We start from the raw sequence: 15,969 nt of genomic DNA on the forward strand, positions 1-15,969 counted from the left end.
CAATGTCTGATAAGAAGACATGGCCGGTCCTTTGGCCGGTTAGGTTGAGCTGCGAGATACGGTAATCGTCTGATGTCGGTAGATAAACTCGATGGGCGATGTGGTTCGAGAGAGAACGAAGAAACGATTCTCAGTTTGCCTCATCTTGAATTCGCGTTAGCCAAAGAACAAACCAGTCGAGATGCAGGCAGTCCAATTATAGACAAACTTCAACGGCTCCAGACGGCACGCGGGGGTGGACGATCGCAAGCCATGGCGATGGACCGGCTCCGTTTGCGGCAAGCTGCTTTTCTTTCGCAGGTTGTCAGTGCCGGTCCTTCATGACACCACATGCGGCAGACGGGATGCGGCGAGCCTTGTTCACGGTTGACACGAGATGGACGGGGTGACAAATCTCGATTTCGAAGCCGGCTTTCTTTGGTGTTTGTGTTTTGTCCGTTTTGTGTTTCATCCAAAGTTGGACAAACAATCAGTCGACTGCGACCGCCCTGCCAAAATCAAAAGGTGCCGGGGGGAGGTCCACTTCATTGCTGATTCCCCACTTTACCCCAATCGATAAGAACCGCTAAGAAAGGCCCGACTTTTTGAATTTTCTGATTGGCCAAAGTGCGCCGAGATCACGAGATGCCTGTCATTTACTTCTTACGTAATCGCGATTGGCTGATGATTGGCGTGCCTCGGCCGATTGGGGAAGGAGCAACACAACACAAGACGGGAAACGGGAAAGGATTCATCGTCTCACATTGCCATCTTCCAGTGCCGAAGCCACAAACATCGCACTCAAGTGCTGACACGAGATCATATGCCCTAATTGCATGTCATTGGTTGATAGGTACTAGTGGACTGATTTTGCGGCGCGAACACTGAACCCTCAAGACCAGCGTTGAGGAATACGGCACAGCATGAGGCTGACTTTTCCGTGGCGCAACTGAGAATACGATCATACCTACAAGAGTATCAAGTAGAACGGATATTCATAAACGTCAATTACAGCTTACCTGTCTTGTTCCTGCCTCTAAGACATGTCAGCGTGATCTTGTGCCTTCCCGCCAGTGATTTGACAAACGGAAAGCGCCATCTCAACGCAAGGCAGGCGCATCCCTGCTCCTTCCCGGTCCCCTGTTTTTGCCTGCCCCGTGCGGAGAAATAAAAGTGGCGCCCCAAAAGCCAAGATACGACTCCACTGATAGAAGCTCAACCAATGGCAGCCTGCTTCATATGGTCTGTGCTGCCATGTAACGTTTCTCTGAAATTCAGAGAAAAAAAGAAAGGCAGCTGCCACCGACGCCGAGGCGACACCCGGTTTATCAATTGTTCGAGTCTGATACTCGAAGGATTCCAAGTGCAACGACACGAATATGTTTTTCTCTCTTGGGTCCTTGACAGCCGGCCAGTTGCATCTTCTTCCTCGTGGGATCGTTACACAGATAACACAGCTTCGCTCGCCTTTCGGAACTCTAACAAGTCGCACAACGCCTATCATCACAGCATCAAAGTCCCACAAACGACACCGGTGCGTTCCGTCAATCGCCGCCCGTAGCGTCCCCGTCTCGGATCCTTCGCGGGACACCGAATATCTGACTGCGTCGGACTCCTGTCATCCTTGTTTTCAGCTGCAATCCTGTCGTGGTCAGCACCGTTGTAAGACCGGAGACAGATATCTGCCATATCTCGTGTCTCAGTCGACCATCTGCCAAATCTCGCCGTAACCTGCCCTACCCCACATTACAACCATCTGCCATCAAAGGTTACATCTCCAACCTGTTCGCGACCCCAGACCAACAAAGCGGTCCCGACTCCGTAGATAACGTGCGTGTGTCCTTGTTGGCTATCACGTCCCTGGTCCACGGCGCTGGGTCTTTCTATCTTCAAGATCGACGTCTCGGCCGAGAACGTTTGAGAACATTGAGTGGCACTTCGAGTCCCTGAGGTAATAATGCAACTGCGACAGTCTCCAAGCATCATTGTGCAAGCACTACATCGGCCGGAGGTGCTACACTCCGAGACTCAGATTCTATTGGATGCGAGGCTCACTGTGCATGATTTTGCGCTCCCGTCTAGCGGCTGACCAGTTTTCGGCCCCGTTCCGGTTGCGGCCGGCCGCGCACGGCGCAGCTCCGCCGGCGGGTTTGATTTCGCCTTGATGGCCGATTCCAATGCTTCGTCCCAGACGTTGTCGTGGCGTCTAAACGGTATACCCAGAACGATATACGTAGTTATTTGTTCTCATGGAGACATGTCCGTGCTCTACTACGAATAAAAACTAGAGGTTAACGACAGCAGTCACTATCAATAATTAAGTCCACATGTACTGGCGCCTTCCATATTGCTAAGAAGGATCAAACGATCTCTTAGCAAGAACCTCTGAAAAGTCGACTTTCACACAGCTTCTCACATCATCATAGTTTTCTCAATACAATTATGATTTACCTAGGTATGCTACTTTGAATATTGCTTGGCGGGTTCCAGTACCGCCGTAAGGGCAGCTAAAGCAATGCGCCTCCCACATTGCTTACTTGTTTGAGTGTTCTACCTACAGCATGTCAAATCCAATCACTTTAGAAATACATGCAATATATTTCCTACCTAATTGAGTGAAAGAGAGGCTATTCGGACACTTATCATTGCCTACAGATACCCGCATGAGGACCTTCACGGGCCCCCTCGAGACAACCCCCACAACTACCCTCACCACGGATCTCTCTCTAAGGTCCTTTTGCATGCTATAAAGCCGTATTAAAAGTTCGCCCGAGTCGCGCCTCAAAATTTTCATAATAACAATAGCTGACCTCCTGACTGGTCTCCTAGGTATCTAGAATATGGAGGTATCGATAGCCTCACTTTCTTATTGACTGATCTTATCTTTTAAATTGACAACTTGTCGTTGCGGCGGTGTTGGCCTATTTAAATATACTGTTACCTTCCGCACAAACTGCAAAGATGTTCCCGTCAGGGTCCTCTTATACGAATCACTTCAGATCATTCTTACATTACTCTTTGGAAAGCTTTGGTAGCTGCACTCTTCTAGGCTACAGCAAAGTCATAAGCATAAGGAAGTGAACCTTCATTTGACATAGAGAATAGACTAGCTACAGATTACCCTAGGTTTTACCAAAATTGCAATGTGGTCATAATCAGCTCCATCAGCAGTGCCGGCTTTCGACAATCCGGGTGAAATGTTGAAAACGACGCTTTTGACGCCCGGGGCTTCTCCCCACATCTCAGCTTCCATGGTCTCTGGCCTGAATGGGACTGTTGGCCCAGAGGATTTCTGATCCATCCAATACACGTGGAAAAGCGCTCTGGACTTCATGAAAATGGACAGTAGTGACGTCGCGTCACCAAAAACAAACATCAGCTCTCTTTGGAACTCATTCCTTGTCGCTTGGTCCATCCTTTTGTCCGGCGGCATCAAAGCCGAGAGCCTATGGTGCTCCCGTGTAACGAGGTCCAGCAAAACTCGACTGTGAGAACCCATGTCTCTTTCGATCATAGCTGCGCCTTCCGACCTCCACTGAATGAATCCAGCAGCGGTAGCGTGGTCAATTTTAGCTAGCCCCAAGTAGATTCCATCAGCTTGATTCTTGAAGAAAGTAGCTGTTTCTGATGGCTATGCTTACGGAGTAGGATACGACATAGAGCCTGGAGTGTGTTTCCCGCGATCCCTCCCCAGGCCCCGGCCTGCTCCCGCTGGTGGCCGCTGCCAAAAACGCCACAGCAGATGGAACGCCAGATGTAGCATTCCACAATGGCCGATCTGGTGTTCTCGTCCGCTAGCAGCTTGTACTCCGCAGGCGTCGTCTGTAGGGCCGTTTCATTGTTGTATCGGTAGTCCAACAACATCTCCTCCTCCTCGGGGCATCGTGTGAGAACTGTGTTGGCGAGAGAGCGGATGTTGTAGGCCATTCTTTTCCAGATATCGAGGATGACGGTGTCCGAGACTTTGGTGCTGTTTGCCACTGCACGAGATGAGGCCTTTTCCTTTTCCAGCTCGTAGACCTGCTCTTTCAGGATCGATATCTCACGTTGAAGTTCGCGAATGTGCTCAGCATGCGATTGTTGCGCTTCCGTAAGCTTGCGTTCGTGATCACGGGCTGTTTTGGAAGCTTCAGCCAGGGCTTCTTCTTGCTTTCGAAGAGAGGTATCCTGCTGATTCAGCTTGTTGCGCAGTCGTAGATTATCGACTTCCAAATTCTCATCGTCCACTGCAAGACTCTTCAATTCCTTGGAAAACTTCCCAAACAAGTTCAGTAGACGCCGGCCACGGGAAGTTGGGCGAGTTGTATCAAGTCGTTCCATCTCTTCGTATCCTGTGGTACTTGACTGGCGGGAAGAGAGGGTGCGGTCTGGAGAAATTTGCGTTTGCCTCAATTGCTGATCATTGTTCTCATGCATTTTGGTAGTTTTGGTGTCCGGGATAGGTCAAATGATACTGTTGTTTAGAACGCCGGTGGATTGGGAAAATGGTATTTGTCTGTCACGACCGCCCACGCCTAGGTTTGTGGGCCGAATCATCTACGTCTGCTGCCGGAGGCCCTCCGACTAGGAACAAAAACTCTCTACTGGGCTACAAGGCTTACTTGGAATTCTATCAAAAGTTTTAGCGATAGCCTGCGCAACATGAAATCTATGTTGGTCTACCCAAGATCAAACTTCACCGACAAAACGTTGTCCCCTCAGCTTATCGTGAAAGAGTGGAGGGCCTCCGACATCAAAAACAAAACCTTGAGCTTGAGCGCAGTCTTGCTCAAAGACTGCGAATTAACATGTGACGAAATGCGCAACTTGGCCAAGTAAAAGTTTGGGCTGACCTTTTACCAGTCTTGTCTAGGGGAATACAACCAACACTCTGTTCGCACTGAGACATCAAGCCTCCAGACACATTTCGTGGTTTGTATGAGAAATCTTGAAGGCAGAATTCGACTCAACCCCAAGACATCAATCAAGATGGGCGATGCGCATATCGGATCCCTCCTCAGCGATACGTTGAGGGTCAACGATGGGCAAGAGCAAACCATCGTCATCGGCATCGATTTCGGAACCACGTGAGCAGCAATTTGCACCCCGCCGGACTGAAAATAGAAGACTAAGTGCCTGTTCGGATCCATAGCTTCTCGGGAGTTAGCTGGGCGTTTGCGGGCCAGCCAAAGAATATCGAGGTCATTACCCAGTGGCCCTCGGAACTGAGTCTCAACTCGGATACCGAGAAAGCGCCCTCTACAATTCTTTACGGCCCCATCCAGGACGAGACCTTTTGGGGATACGGAGTACCGGCCGACAGAGCCGAAGAAAGCCTCAAGTGGTTCAAACTGCTTCTCATAGATTCAAGGGACCTTGCACCTGAGTTGCAACAGTCTCCCCAGATAGCCACTGCCAGGAGGCTTCTGGAGGAATCCAACAGAGATGTGGTAGAGGTTATTAGCACCTACCTGCGGCATCTTTGGAACCACTCCATTGACTGTATCACTCGGGCAACGGGAAAAGGTCTCCTGAGACTTTGCACCTTCCATGTCGTGATCACAGTACCGGCAATTTGGCCTGAGTACTCCAAGATACGCATGAGGCAGGCCGCTGAGGATGCAGGAATCCTGGAAACTCGTCCAGCTGGGGATACCGTCTTATCATTCGCCTCTGAACCGGAAGTCGCTGCGTTAGCGACCATGTATGACCTACGACACCGCCCTGACATCAAAGTGAGCCTTTCAGCTTCATCAAATACTTGAGATTGCTAACGATAGTCACATACAGAACGGAGATCACTTCGTCGTCTGCGACGCGGGGGGTGGTACTGTCGATCTCATTTCGTACGAAATTGTGACTGTTGAGCCTATGGTCGTTAAGGAAGCAGTGAAGGGCGACGGGTGGCTCTGCGGCGGCGTGTTTCTTGACCAAGCCTTTGTTGACCTGATGAGACGCACGGTTGGCCCTGACGTTTGGGATGCCATATCCAAGGACGAGGTCCAGAGACTGCTCCACAGTGACTGGGAACACGGCATCAAGAGGCAGTTTTTCGGCCAGCAAAAAGACTGGATCGTTACCCTACCGTATGGCTGCCGTCCGACCATTGGAACTAGCAGCCTCTCACGAAAGCCAATGCTGACACTCAATCATCCGCATTTGGACCCAGTCTTCGGGCAGATCTCCAGCCAGGTTGAGGAGCTTGTTCAGAAGCAGGTGCAGCAAGTCCAACAGAAGTACGAGAGGCTTCCCAAGGTAAGCTCTTTTCTCTACCCAATGCTAATCTGTGCTTGAATAGTTGCTGAAGTCAATCAGTATGTTATTCTCGTTGGCGGTTTCGGTCGTTGCCCGTATCTTCACAACCGCCTTGTTCAAAGCCTTGGCAATGAACACACAGAAGTCTTGCAGGCCCAAGGATCCAGACCGTGAGTTTCACCGCGCTACCTACCTGATTGTACTAAAACTATGCAGGTGGAGTGCTATATGCCGTGGTGCGGTTATTCGAGGACTTTCGCAGCTGAACCGAGTTCCGGATTTCTCGGTGAAGGTGGAGTCGCGAATCGCAAGAGTCAATTACGGAACAAACTTCTACACTACATATAATCCAAGTGTCCACTTGGCAATTGACAGAGCTTGGGACGAGATAGAAATGAAGTGGGTTGCACGCAACCAAATGGAATGGTACTTGAAACAGGTACGCTTCGAGGTATGACCACACTGAACTAATTTAACTTGTGGAATAGGGAACCGATGTCTGTGAAGCCAGTACCATCAGTCACAAGTTTTACCGCCTGTACGAGAGGCCGCCCAACGAAATTCTGGTGGCGCTTCAATATTCTACCGCGTCTCCGGCCCCTAAACGCGGAGATGCCACTGTCAAACGACTTTGCACCATTGCATGGAACAAACGAATCGACTTTGAGAGTCTACCGACATATACCAACCCCGCGGGAAGGGTTTTCTACCGTTTGGAGTGGGATATGACGATGGTGTGTGACGGCATCAGTCTGGACTTTACCATCGTGCATGATGGAAAGCGGATGGCGGCGAAGAATGTACGGGTCAAGTTTGGAGCAAGCAGTAACGGCGAAGTGTCAGCTTAAATAATCATGCTTCCTATCAGGAGCTGAGCCAAATAGCAACATGCAGTGAATTTTAGGGAATGGTTGTGTCCTCCGTGCCGACTTAGGCCGTCTCTAGATCACCGAAGTAAACAAGTTCCTCAAGAACTAACCTGACCATTCCGCTCATAATAGGCCCGGCACAAAGACGCATTCGATTTACATAGTTGGATAGATCATCACGAGCTTGAGCAGCTGGATTTCTCAAAGTTGGTGTTAGTGACTACCTTGTGTACCAATATAAGAAAGTGGGTGAAGTTGTTTAGAGTGGCGCATCCATTGTTTACTAGTGCTTTCCAGCTCTCTGAGGTAGGTAGATAGTGCTTTAGCAGTCCCAGCTTAAAAGCGAGATAGCTTTCTAGGGTACAACATAGTTAACTACTTATATTTATATACTCTATTTGTATTGCAATAGCTTCAAGCCTATCGCTGGTCGAGGTTTTATGTCTTGGTGGGGCTCCCTGCTTTAACACCACCTGCCCAAAAAAAGACTCTAAGATACATTCAGCACAACATCCAAAAAACATACAACACCAGGTATTCGCTGATCGTCACCGACCCAACTACTAATCCGGCCCTCATTGGCTTATCTATGGGAGAGCGGACGGGATCCCGAGTTCTCCAATGGGTATGGCCGTATGTGCTAGTTTGTCAAGCGTAGGATCATTATATTGGGAGCTGAAGAGGCTGATTCAACCGCAGAAAGCCCCACTACGCAAGCGCAGGATGCAAGAGAATTGCGAATTGATGTACTATCAGGGTTCTCGTTTCTCGTATATCAAGTCCCCAACTCGTTCCGTCTCGTTCTCAAGCCTAATTGCAAAGAGAGGTTCTCCATCGACGACTTGATGCGTCCATCCATATCGAAACCGCTTTTTCCTGATCCTTTGCGAGAGTTCTGCTCCTTCAAGCCAGTTCGTGCGAAATGGGAGGTCGACTTGCGAGCTTCGGACTAGCGTAGACACATAGCCCAGAACATCCGGCGCAACCGTCAGGTGGGTAATAACCACACTCGAGATACCACCGGCGAGAAGAACGCCGCATGACAGCAAGCATAACAAGATCCAGGTCTTCGAGATCTCGAATACTTCCACCTGGATACTAATTGTCGCATTTGTGGTAACGTTTGGCTGGAAAGTTGCTTCTTCATGTTGAGCCCCGCCCGTACTCATGACGAGCAATTTCATCTGGCCTAGCATAAAGAAGGTGTTGAGTAGCTGATTGAAACGGGGCCCAAATTCATTTTCATCAATATCTGTGAAGGCTAGACCGAGTCCTTGGTCTCCTGTGCCAACCTTCTCGAACATTGGGTCGGTTGTGTAGTAGATTGAGAGGTCGTTGCTGTTTCCGGCCCACGCATCACGGGTTGTTGCCAGAGATAGCTGGTCGGAGATATGCTGAAATGTTATCGGAAACGATAGTTGCAAGATATCTTTTGGTGCGTATGCCTTCATGCTGGTTCGTTGCGTGACGACTTTGCATGCCCGGCTTGAAGAGGCAGCTGATCTCGAGCAACGGACGCAGGATTCGACGTACATTTGGGTCACACCGGAAGTTGATGGAGCCAAATTGCGCACTATCATACCGCCCCCGCTTCTGGACACAATTTGAACAAGAAGACTGGTGGTAGCAGCCCGCACGGAGGTCTCATTGACTAGGATCGCAGGGGAATCAAGGGAGTGGGATGAGTTCTAGGGCTGTTGCTAAAGTGATCTGCAAATCGGTAGGTTGAGGTAAGCAAATCTCTCGCGGATGCAGCGATGCCGGCCGGCGTTGAAGGACAGGTATGAACTTTTTGAGCCTTTGATTATGGGCGTGTAGCCCTCATAGTGTTGAGCGCTGGGTGTGCACTTATACCGTGTTCTATGTGGGAAGTTAATACTCAAGTTGTTGCATGATACAAGCCTTTTCTCTTTTTATTTTGTTTTCGTGCCACGCGATGACCACATGTGTACACGTTTTCCTGATATGGGCCTGTAGCCATATTCGACAACTTAGGTAGTCTTCTTTGCTCTCAACCACATCGTCCTGCTGGTGGGGGTTCCACATCAAGACGCGGAAAGCGACCAGATATTGAGGCCTAAGCAGCTGGTGATGAGGAGACGTACAATAGTTCTCAAGAACAGATCACGACACTAATTGTCTACATAACACTGGGTTTAAGTGAGCTCTCAGAGTCGCTTGATATTTCTCATTGCTTCGCAAAAGCTCTCACTGATTTACTTTATGTCTTTTCACAGATCTACACTCATCGTCGCCAGCATTGGCCAGTCCCACTGTTGTTCATTGAGTAGGCCTGACTGCCATTCCAGGGTTAGATGTCGTGGAACACCCTATAATGGCAATCTCTTTCGACTTCGTCAACCAGGCAACGCTTGAATCTCCAATAGCTACATTTCTGTCGGCAATTGCGTTGCCTCCGTGCATGGCCTGCATATTCGAAGGCAGCAGAATGACGCGATCGCCGTTCCAAGTTATCCACTCTCCTGCTGCATCGAGTCCATAGGCGTGACGAACATGTCTTTTTGGCGGGAGAGTAACGCATAGCTGACTCGAACTGGTCGCAAGGACCTTTTGTGGATTGGTTTCTTGCCTATTTGTGGTGTGAGAAATCGTACGACTGTCGGTGATGAAGAGCGAGTCATCTGAGTGAAACAAGACTTTTACTTCATGTATGTCGGTTGTCTCTTCCAGGCCAACAGAAAAGCCCCTTTGCGTATTGCAATAAAAAAGAAAGACTGTGCCTTTCTCGTTTATTGAGGCGTAATGTTGTTGGTGTGGTGAGAAGGTGGACGTTGAAGAAAGAAACCCGAGCTTCTCATCTAATGTTACCTGGATACCGCCATCAATTGACCAGATCGAAATGATGAAGTGCCTACTGGTCTCATCAAATCTCGAGAACGCTATCCATGATGTGTCTGGCGACGTGGATAGAGTCATGGTCTCACTCACAGGCTCCGGGAACCCGATGACTTGGTCTTTCTCCGTCCAAAGCACTTTATGTTCGACACTGGCATCGAATGAGTCCGTGACTGAAGATCTGACCGTATACTCCACCAGCTTGAAGTCTGCTGAAACGACTACAGGGAGTCCACAGTTTGGAAGGTCTTGAAACCTTTTCACTCCTTGTACAGTCCAGACACTGACCTCATGGAGTGAACAGGTTAACAGAAGTTTGGAGTCAGGCGAAAACCTTGCGGTCCAAATTCCGTATAAGTTATATGAACCAATCTCCGAGATTGTAACAGCATTGTCTGGATCGTGCACAGGCCAGACTCGGCGGTTTCCACGGGAGTCTGCTTCAAAGACGTACTCCAGATCTGGTGATATGGCTACATTTCGGGGTACGAGTGGACCTGCAAAACCTTTGATACTCTGTTGAAGCTCGCCAGTCCTTGATGACCATAGTCTCATGACCCCCCCTTTATGAGTTGAGACTATGATATGCCCTTGCGTGGATTCAGATGTGAAGCAACTGTCCGCATGTCTCGCTTGAAACCTTGACTGTATATGCTGAATGGGCTGTTCGTTCATTTCGCCTATTGGAGGGAACTCCCAAATGCGAGCATAGGATGTATCGGCCTGAACAAAACGACTCCCATCTCGAGACCATGCCAAGGGGCAATTTATTGGTGGTAGATTGTAATGTGGGTGTTCCAGTACTTCAATGTAGTCCCCGGTTCCAACGGCACGGATTGATATATTTTTAGTGTTTTGGGAGGTTCCAGGCGAGTCGAATGCTATGAGCTTAGCGTCGTGTGATACAGCAAGCTGCCCGAAGGCCCCTGGACAGCCTTCGAAAGAGCGTTTGAGTTCAGCGTTGTTGAGATCATACAGAGATACACATCCGGTCTCTTCCTTGATAGCCAGTAAGGAAGTTCCCGTTAAAATCGTCATTGGGCAGACCACTCGAGAACTTTGACAAAACCTGCGGACGATGGAGGCAGTGTCCGTGTTCCAAACGTAAATGGTCTTCCCAAAAGACGCCACGACAATGGGGGCCACTGTTGAGAACGTCAAGAACCCCCTCTCAAGGGGATCTCGTTCTTCCTTTTGAGAAACGTTTGACGACAGAGTTGAGATTGGCGTTCCCGTCGGGACTGCCCACAGCATGACGCGGCAGTCTTTGTGAGCTGAGGCCATGATGTTCTGATACGCGGAAACTGCAACGTGATCTGGACCAGCCTCGAAATCTCGAGAAGCCCATAAAAACGTGCCTGTGTTCACTTCATAGACTTGTAAGTCCGTTGTGGTTGCTACCACAACTTTTGAAGAGTCTTCAGAGAAAGTGAGTGAAGTCGGGGTTTTCAGCCGGATTATTAGGTGGCTGAGTGTGTGGTGTATTTGGAGTCTTATCTCGCGTAAATAATCACACGAGGATGTTTTCCAGATATGTATTACCCCATGAGCGTCTCCGCATGCGATCAGTGTTGAGTCCGGGGACATTGCCATGCATTGAAAGGTTCTGATGTACTCCGACTCGAGTGTTTTGAGAAGTCGTGGTGCCCATTGGACTATCTGAAGTGTCTTGAACTCAACCAGAGCGGTGAAGTTGGCTCTAAAAGCTTTTCGTACTTCGCTGCTCGGTGGCGCGAACGTAAGGCCGGACCAGTAAATTTGGAGTGGGTAGCTGCGTAGACTGGACATGTTGTTCCTTACAAACCATATCGCGTCGTTAAGGAACGCAAGAAGCTCATGTTCATTTGTAGACTAGCAGCTTCGACTCAGTAACGTCAACCTGCAAAAGCGGGGCGAAGGTGGACTTACATCGACAAGGCCAATCAGTCTGTTGAGCATGGATATTGCATTCTCTACCGGTCCAAGAATGCTCAGAACCTCAAGCCAATGGAGCAAATGAGTCCTCAGGAGCTTGTAGGCCTCGTCGCCGGTTTGGATGCGCATACCACCCTCCGAAAGGTGATACACCCAGTAAAGACATGCATATTGGACATGTGGCTGCAGGTACCGCGAAACCGAGTCAGAGTCGACTGTTGACGGCGACGCAAAATCTAAGTTGCACATGTTGTAATGCAACTGATGCCGACGTGTATTGGTAAGTAAATCCATGCAGCTAAGCGCGATTTGCTGATGTGTTTGCTGATAAAGGATTTGGAAGTTTCCAGCCTCCGGACTCAAGAGGAAATCCCGAAAAGATAGATGAAAAGGCTTGACAGGCGCATTTCGATCTTCCGGAATGTCGATCAAAGAAATCAAGGGATCCAGTATTCTCTCAACTTGTGTGACGTCGATGCCCAGTAGACCACTTATTGAATCGACAGGCAATGGCTGCTCGATCAGAATGACGGTCCCAACGATTCTCCGGAACATGTTCAACATGAAGTCCGTCTCTTGCTTGGTGCGGTTTATCTTCAATTGCCAGAGTACAGGGAGATATGTGGGTGACAATCTGTGGTTAATACCACCTGCCTTCGTGGCATCAATGACAAGGGACAACTGATCTTCAGGGTTCTGAAAAGGGTCGTCGAGAAAGCGACATATAGTCGCTGCGAAAATGAAAATGCCGCTGGCTTGCTCCACCAGAATTTCTAGTCTCGATTCTCCTGGCCAACCGAGTTGCAGTTGCTGTCTCTTGTTGTTCCGCTTTCTGGCATTCCACTTATCTTTCATAGCCGCCAATTCGTCCCTGAGAAAGATTCTGATGTCCCTGGAGACGATTTCCGGCATAACCTTGTGCAGAACCTTCTCGTAGAGACCTGTGATCGGTGTGAATGGACAGCGAACAGCGTGTTCTGGTCTGCTAGTGAGGAATACTTTGATGCTGAAAACCCTAGACTTGGAGAGCTCAGATAGCAGTGGGACAAAGGCTGCAATGTCTTCCGCCGATGAACACTCGTCCAATGCATCGAGAACGAGAAACGAAGTTTGCAATTTGACTTCTTCTTGTGATGCCTCGAAAGCTTTCTCGTACGCCTTTGCTCTTGCTGCCTTTTTGGCCATTCTTTGAGAAGCTTCGTCTTCTCCTGCAGCGATACTAGCCAGTCTCCGAGACATAGCTAAGGCTTCGCCTCTGAGAAGCCCCCCGAACTTTTGCTCGTAGCTATACTCAACGTCTGTGTTCATGGCGTCCACGTTTATTTGGGTTTCTGCAACTTTCGTTCCATGGGCGAGCCTCAGGGCTTCCTCGATAGCAGGCTTGAGAATGTACTGAAGGTCGTTGACAATTTCTCGATCGGCATATTTCTCGACATCAATCGAGTGGTCCGAAGATTTTGATGTCTTGATTAGGTCCAAGTACACTTGCTTGAACGTCGTTTTGTAGACCTTGCGGTAGACCTGTTCAAATACTTTTTCATAGATGTTTATAAAAGCATTCTCCATTGGGTTGAAGATCAGTTTACGGTATTGATCTTCAATACCTTTTGAGGCAATGTTGTCTGTCTCCTTAATAGCGTCTATTAGGAAGCTCTGTAGTGCAGGTCGGTGCCTCGCTAGTTGGCGAGCAATAGTTGAAAATAGCATTGATGCTGTGTTGCAAGCAGCAATACCTCTCTTGAAGAAAAAGGTGGCAGCGAGTAGCTTCTCATTGTAGAACCTCTGTGCAATCGTTCTAGAAATGGTAGACTTTCCGGTCCCAGCAGATCCACTAAGCCAGTAGATACGGTGGTCGTTTTCGTCTTCTGCCCAGACTTGAATCTCTTCCAGTAGGTCGATCCTTGTTTTCGGATGGCATTTCGGCTCATGCTGATTGTGACTCGAATTGTACTCAGCCTCTTCTGCCACGGAGAGCTTGTCAAGGTTGCCGTAGTCTATCATGACTTTGACTTGAGACACATCTTGCCTGACATTCTCAACTTCGCATGTTAGATTTGAGAAGAATGCGTGGAGAGTTTCAACCTCTTGTTTGAAGGGATTTTACTTACCATCATTGGAAAGAACTGATGTTAATTTCTTCTCAAGTTCAAGCCGGTTCCTCTGAATACGTCGAATTATGGCCCTCCCGTATGCAGCTGCTGCCATAGCTGCATAGCCCTGCCACTGCTTGTTCTTGTGCGAGTCGGAATAATCACAGATGCCCCTGATCACCAAACAAGGAAAGTGATTCATAAGTCCCGCTGCTTCCATTTCAAAGCATAAGACTTGATTGCTTTTGGCTAGCTTGTCTCTCTGGGTAGCGTCTTTTATGAGTTGATTCGCAGAGGCTATTAGTCCGTAGAAGATGGCCGGGTTGTCCTTTTCTTCTGTTCGTCTAGGTCGATGTACCAGCATTTCTGGCCCTGGTTCTGGCTTGCTCGAGTCGGAAACAACATGGCTTAAGTAAAGCTTGTCTGCTTCGGGAGGTGGTCGACTATACTTCGATCGTAGTCTTGGCTTCTTCGCAAAGACTGCTTCAATTTCCTGATCAATAGTGTGGCCCTGCTCTTCGATCTCAACCTTCAGGCCGGTAACAGCAGCTCTGAGAACGTCCGGGGGTTGGTTCAGAAAGCGGGTTGGCTGGAAGGTTTGTCCATCTACAGTCTGGACCAATTTGCCGAAGTCATACTGAAACACGCCGCCGTGTCCGTCGCATGGAGAGCTGACAACAATATCCCCTAACCGAATATCCCGACCAAGGCTAAGTATGGGGGCGCCTCCAGCAATGCCGACCATAAGGCCAGCGCGGATGTTGGGGAATGAACACAGCATGCCCTTAGCAACGGCAGACGCTGTCGACAATCCATACTCGGCATCTGGCAGAACAGCGACAACAACGTTATGCTTGCCTATTTGCCCAAGCGTATACTCATTGCCATCGTTCGGAGCAACGCATTCGGGAGGGTCGTGTGTTGCGTCGAGAAAGGCTCGAGCAGCGACGTACTCAGTGCTGATGGCGCAAATCCACCCGATTGAGTACTTTGACGGGTCAGACATGGCAGCCGGGATGAAGGAAAGACTGGTTCAAATGAAGTCTTCTGAGTACGGTACGCATGAACAGAGAACCTTTGGATAGCTCGGGGAAAACAACAGAAAAGGGGGAAGGCAAAACTTGGATACAACCAGCAGAACCTGATTTTTATCGAAGATGACGGAAGAAAAACGAGGGGAGAGTGGCAAGCACCAGAATGCACAACGGCGAATGGGAATTCTTGATTACGCGCTCACGGCTGCCCAATGGTAACTCCTTGGGTATGGCGAGCTAGAACAATAAGGATTGATGGGTGCATTGTATTGCATAGAATATTGCATTAGCTGTCCAATTGTAAATCATCAACGTGCTGCGCCCCACGTTGGCTGAGGCTCTCAATATGCAAAAAGACGAATGTGGTACAGAAGAAGTTCGGGTGTTGAGACTTAAGCAGGCTCGTGATCTTGAAGCGTTCGACGGTGGAGCAGAATTCTGAACAGATTGAGACACCAAGCTGTGCACGCATAAGATGGAAAGGTTGATACTCAACGAGCTGCAAAAGTTGTTCTTGATTTCTCACTATGTTGAAACAACAGAAGTCCTACTTTGATATTGAACGATGGCAGTATTACTGTTTAGTGCGTGCACGCTGCACAACTACGTTAAGAGAAGATGACACACAGCTTATTTGAGCTTCGCGTCGCAATTTCAGTTGAAGTCGAAAAGAATATTATGATTACGAGGGTTTCAAATAGTCAAATTGGTCCCTAACGCAAAGTTCAGTCATACATCACTGGGTGATACTGCAGGGATATCTATGGTGTCGCTCAAATGAAATAAGTAGGTGTTCTACGGAAACGTCGGTCAATAGTTGACATGAATTTGAGATCTACCAGCAGCCCGATCGCCGGATCTCACTTTCGAGATTTTCGCCTAGCTCCCTCAAGCGCATGACTCAAGAACAACCCAGACAGGGAATTACGATTCGTCTGCACGTCTCATCTTGAGGCAACATCAACGTTGTATACAGGCTCCAGACCGTTCACA

At 48.9% G+C, this 15,969-nt stretch overlaps 3 protein-coding genes across 3 annotated transcripts; 1 reads left to right on the forward strand and 2 right to left on the reverse strand.

Moving 5' to 3' along the window:
- Positions 1–3,552: 3,552 nt before the first annotated feature.
- CkaCkLH20_04303 (uncharacterized protein) lies at positions 3,553–4,395 on the reverse strand (the record flags this gene model as incomplete). The annotated part of the gene is made up of 1 exon (XM_038887022.1): positions 3,553–4,395. One exon carries the CDS (start codon positions 4,393–4,395, stop codon positions 3,553–3,555), a length of 843 nt encoding a protein of 280 aa, XP_038747726.1.
- A 552-nt stretch (positions 4,396–4,947) lies between these two features.
- Positions 4,948–7,061, forward strand: CkaCkLH20_04304 (uncharacterized protein; the record flags this gene model as incomplete). The annotated part of the gene is made up of 6 exons (XM_038887023.1): positions 4,948–5,045; positions 5,126–5,693; positions 5,749–6,213; positions 6,274–6,383; positions 6,430–6,652; positions 6,702–7,061. 6 exons carry the CDS (start codon positions 4,948–4,950, stop codon positions 7,059–7,061), a joined length of 1,824 nt encoding a protein of 607 aa, XP_038747727.1.
- Positions 7,062–11,789: 4,728 nt separating this feature from the next.
- Positions 11,790–14,948, reverse strand: CkaCkLH20_04305 (putative pfs domain-containing protein; the record flags this gene model as incomplete). Its single annotated transcript, XM_038887024.1, has 2 exons — positions 11,790–13,891; positions 13,961–14,948. The coding sequence occupies 2 exons, from the start codon at positions 14,946–14,948 to the stop codon at positions 11,790–11,792; spliced, it is 3,090 nt and encodes a 1,029-aa protein (XP_038747728.1).
- Positions 14,949–15,969: the final 1,021 nt, after the last annotated feature.

This window comes from Colletotrichum karsti (assembly GCF_011947395.1).
Source record: "Colletotrichum karsti strain CkLH20 chromosome Unknown Scaffold11, whole genome shotgun sequence".
In the NCBI taxonomy this organism is placed as follows: domain Eukaryota; kingdom Fungi; phylum Ascomycota; class Sordariomycetes; order Glomerellales; family Glomerellaceae; genus Colletotrichum; species Colletotrichum karsti.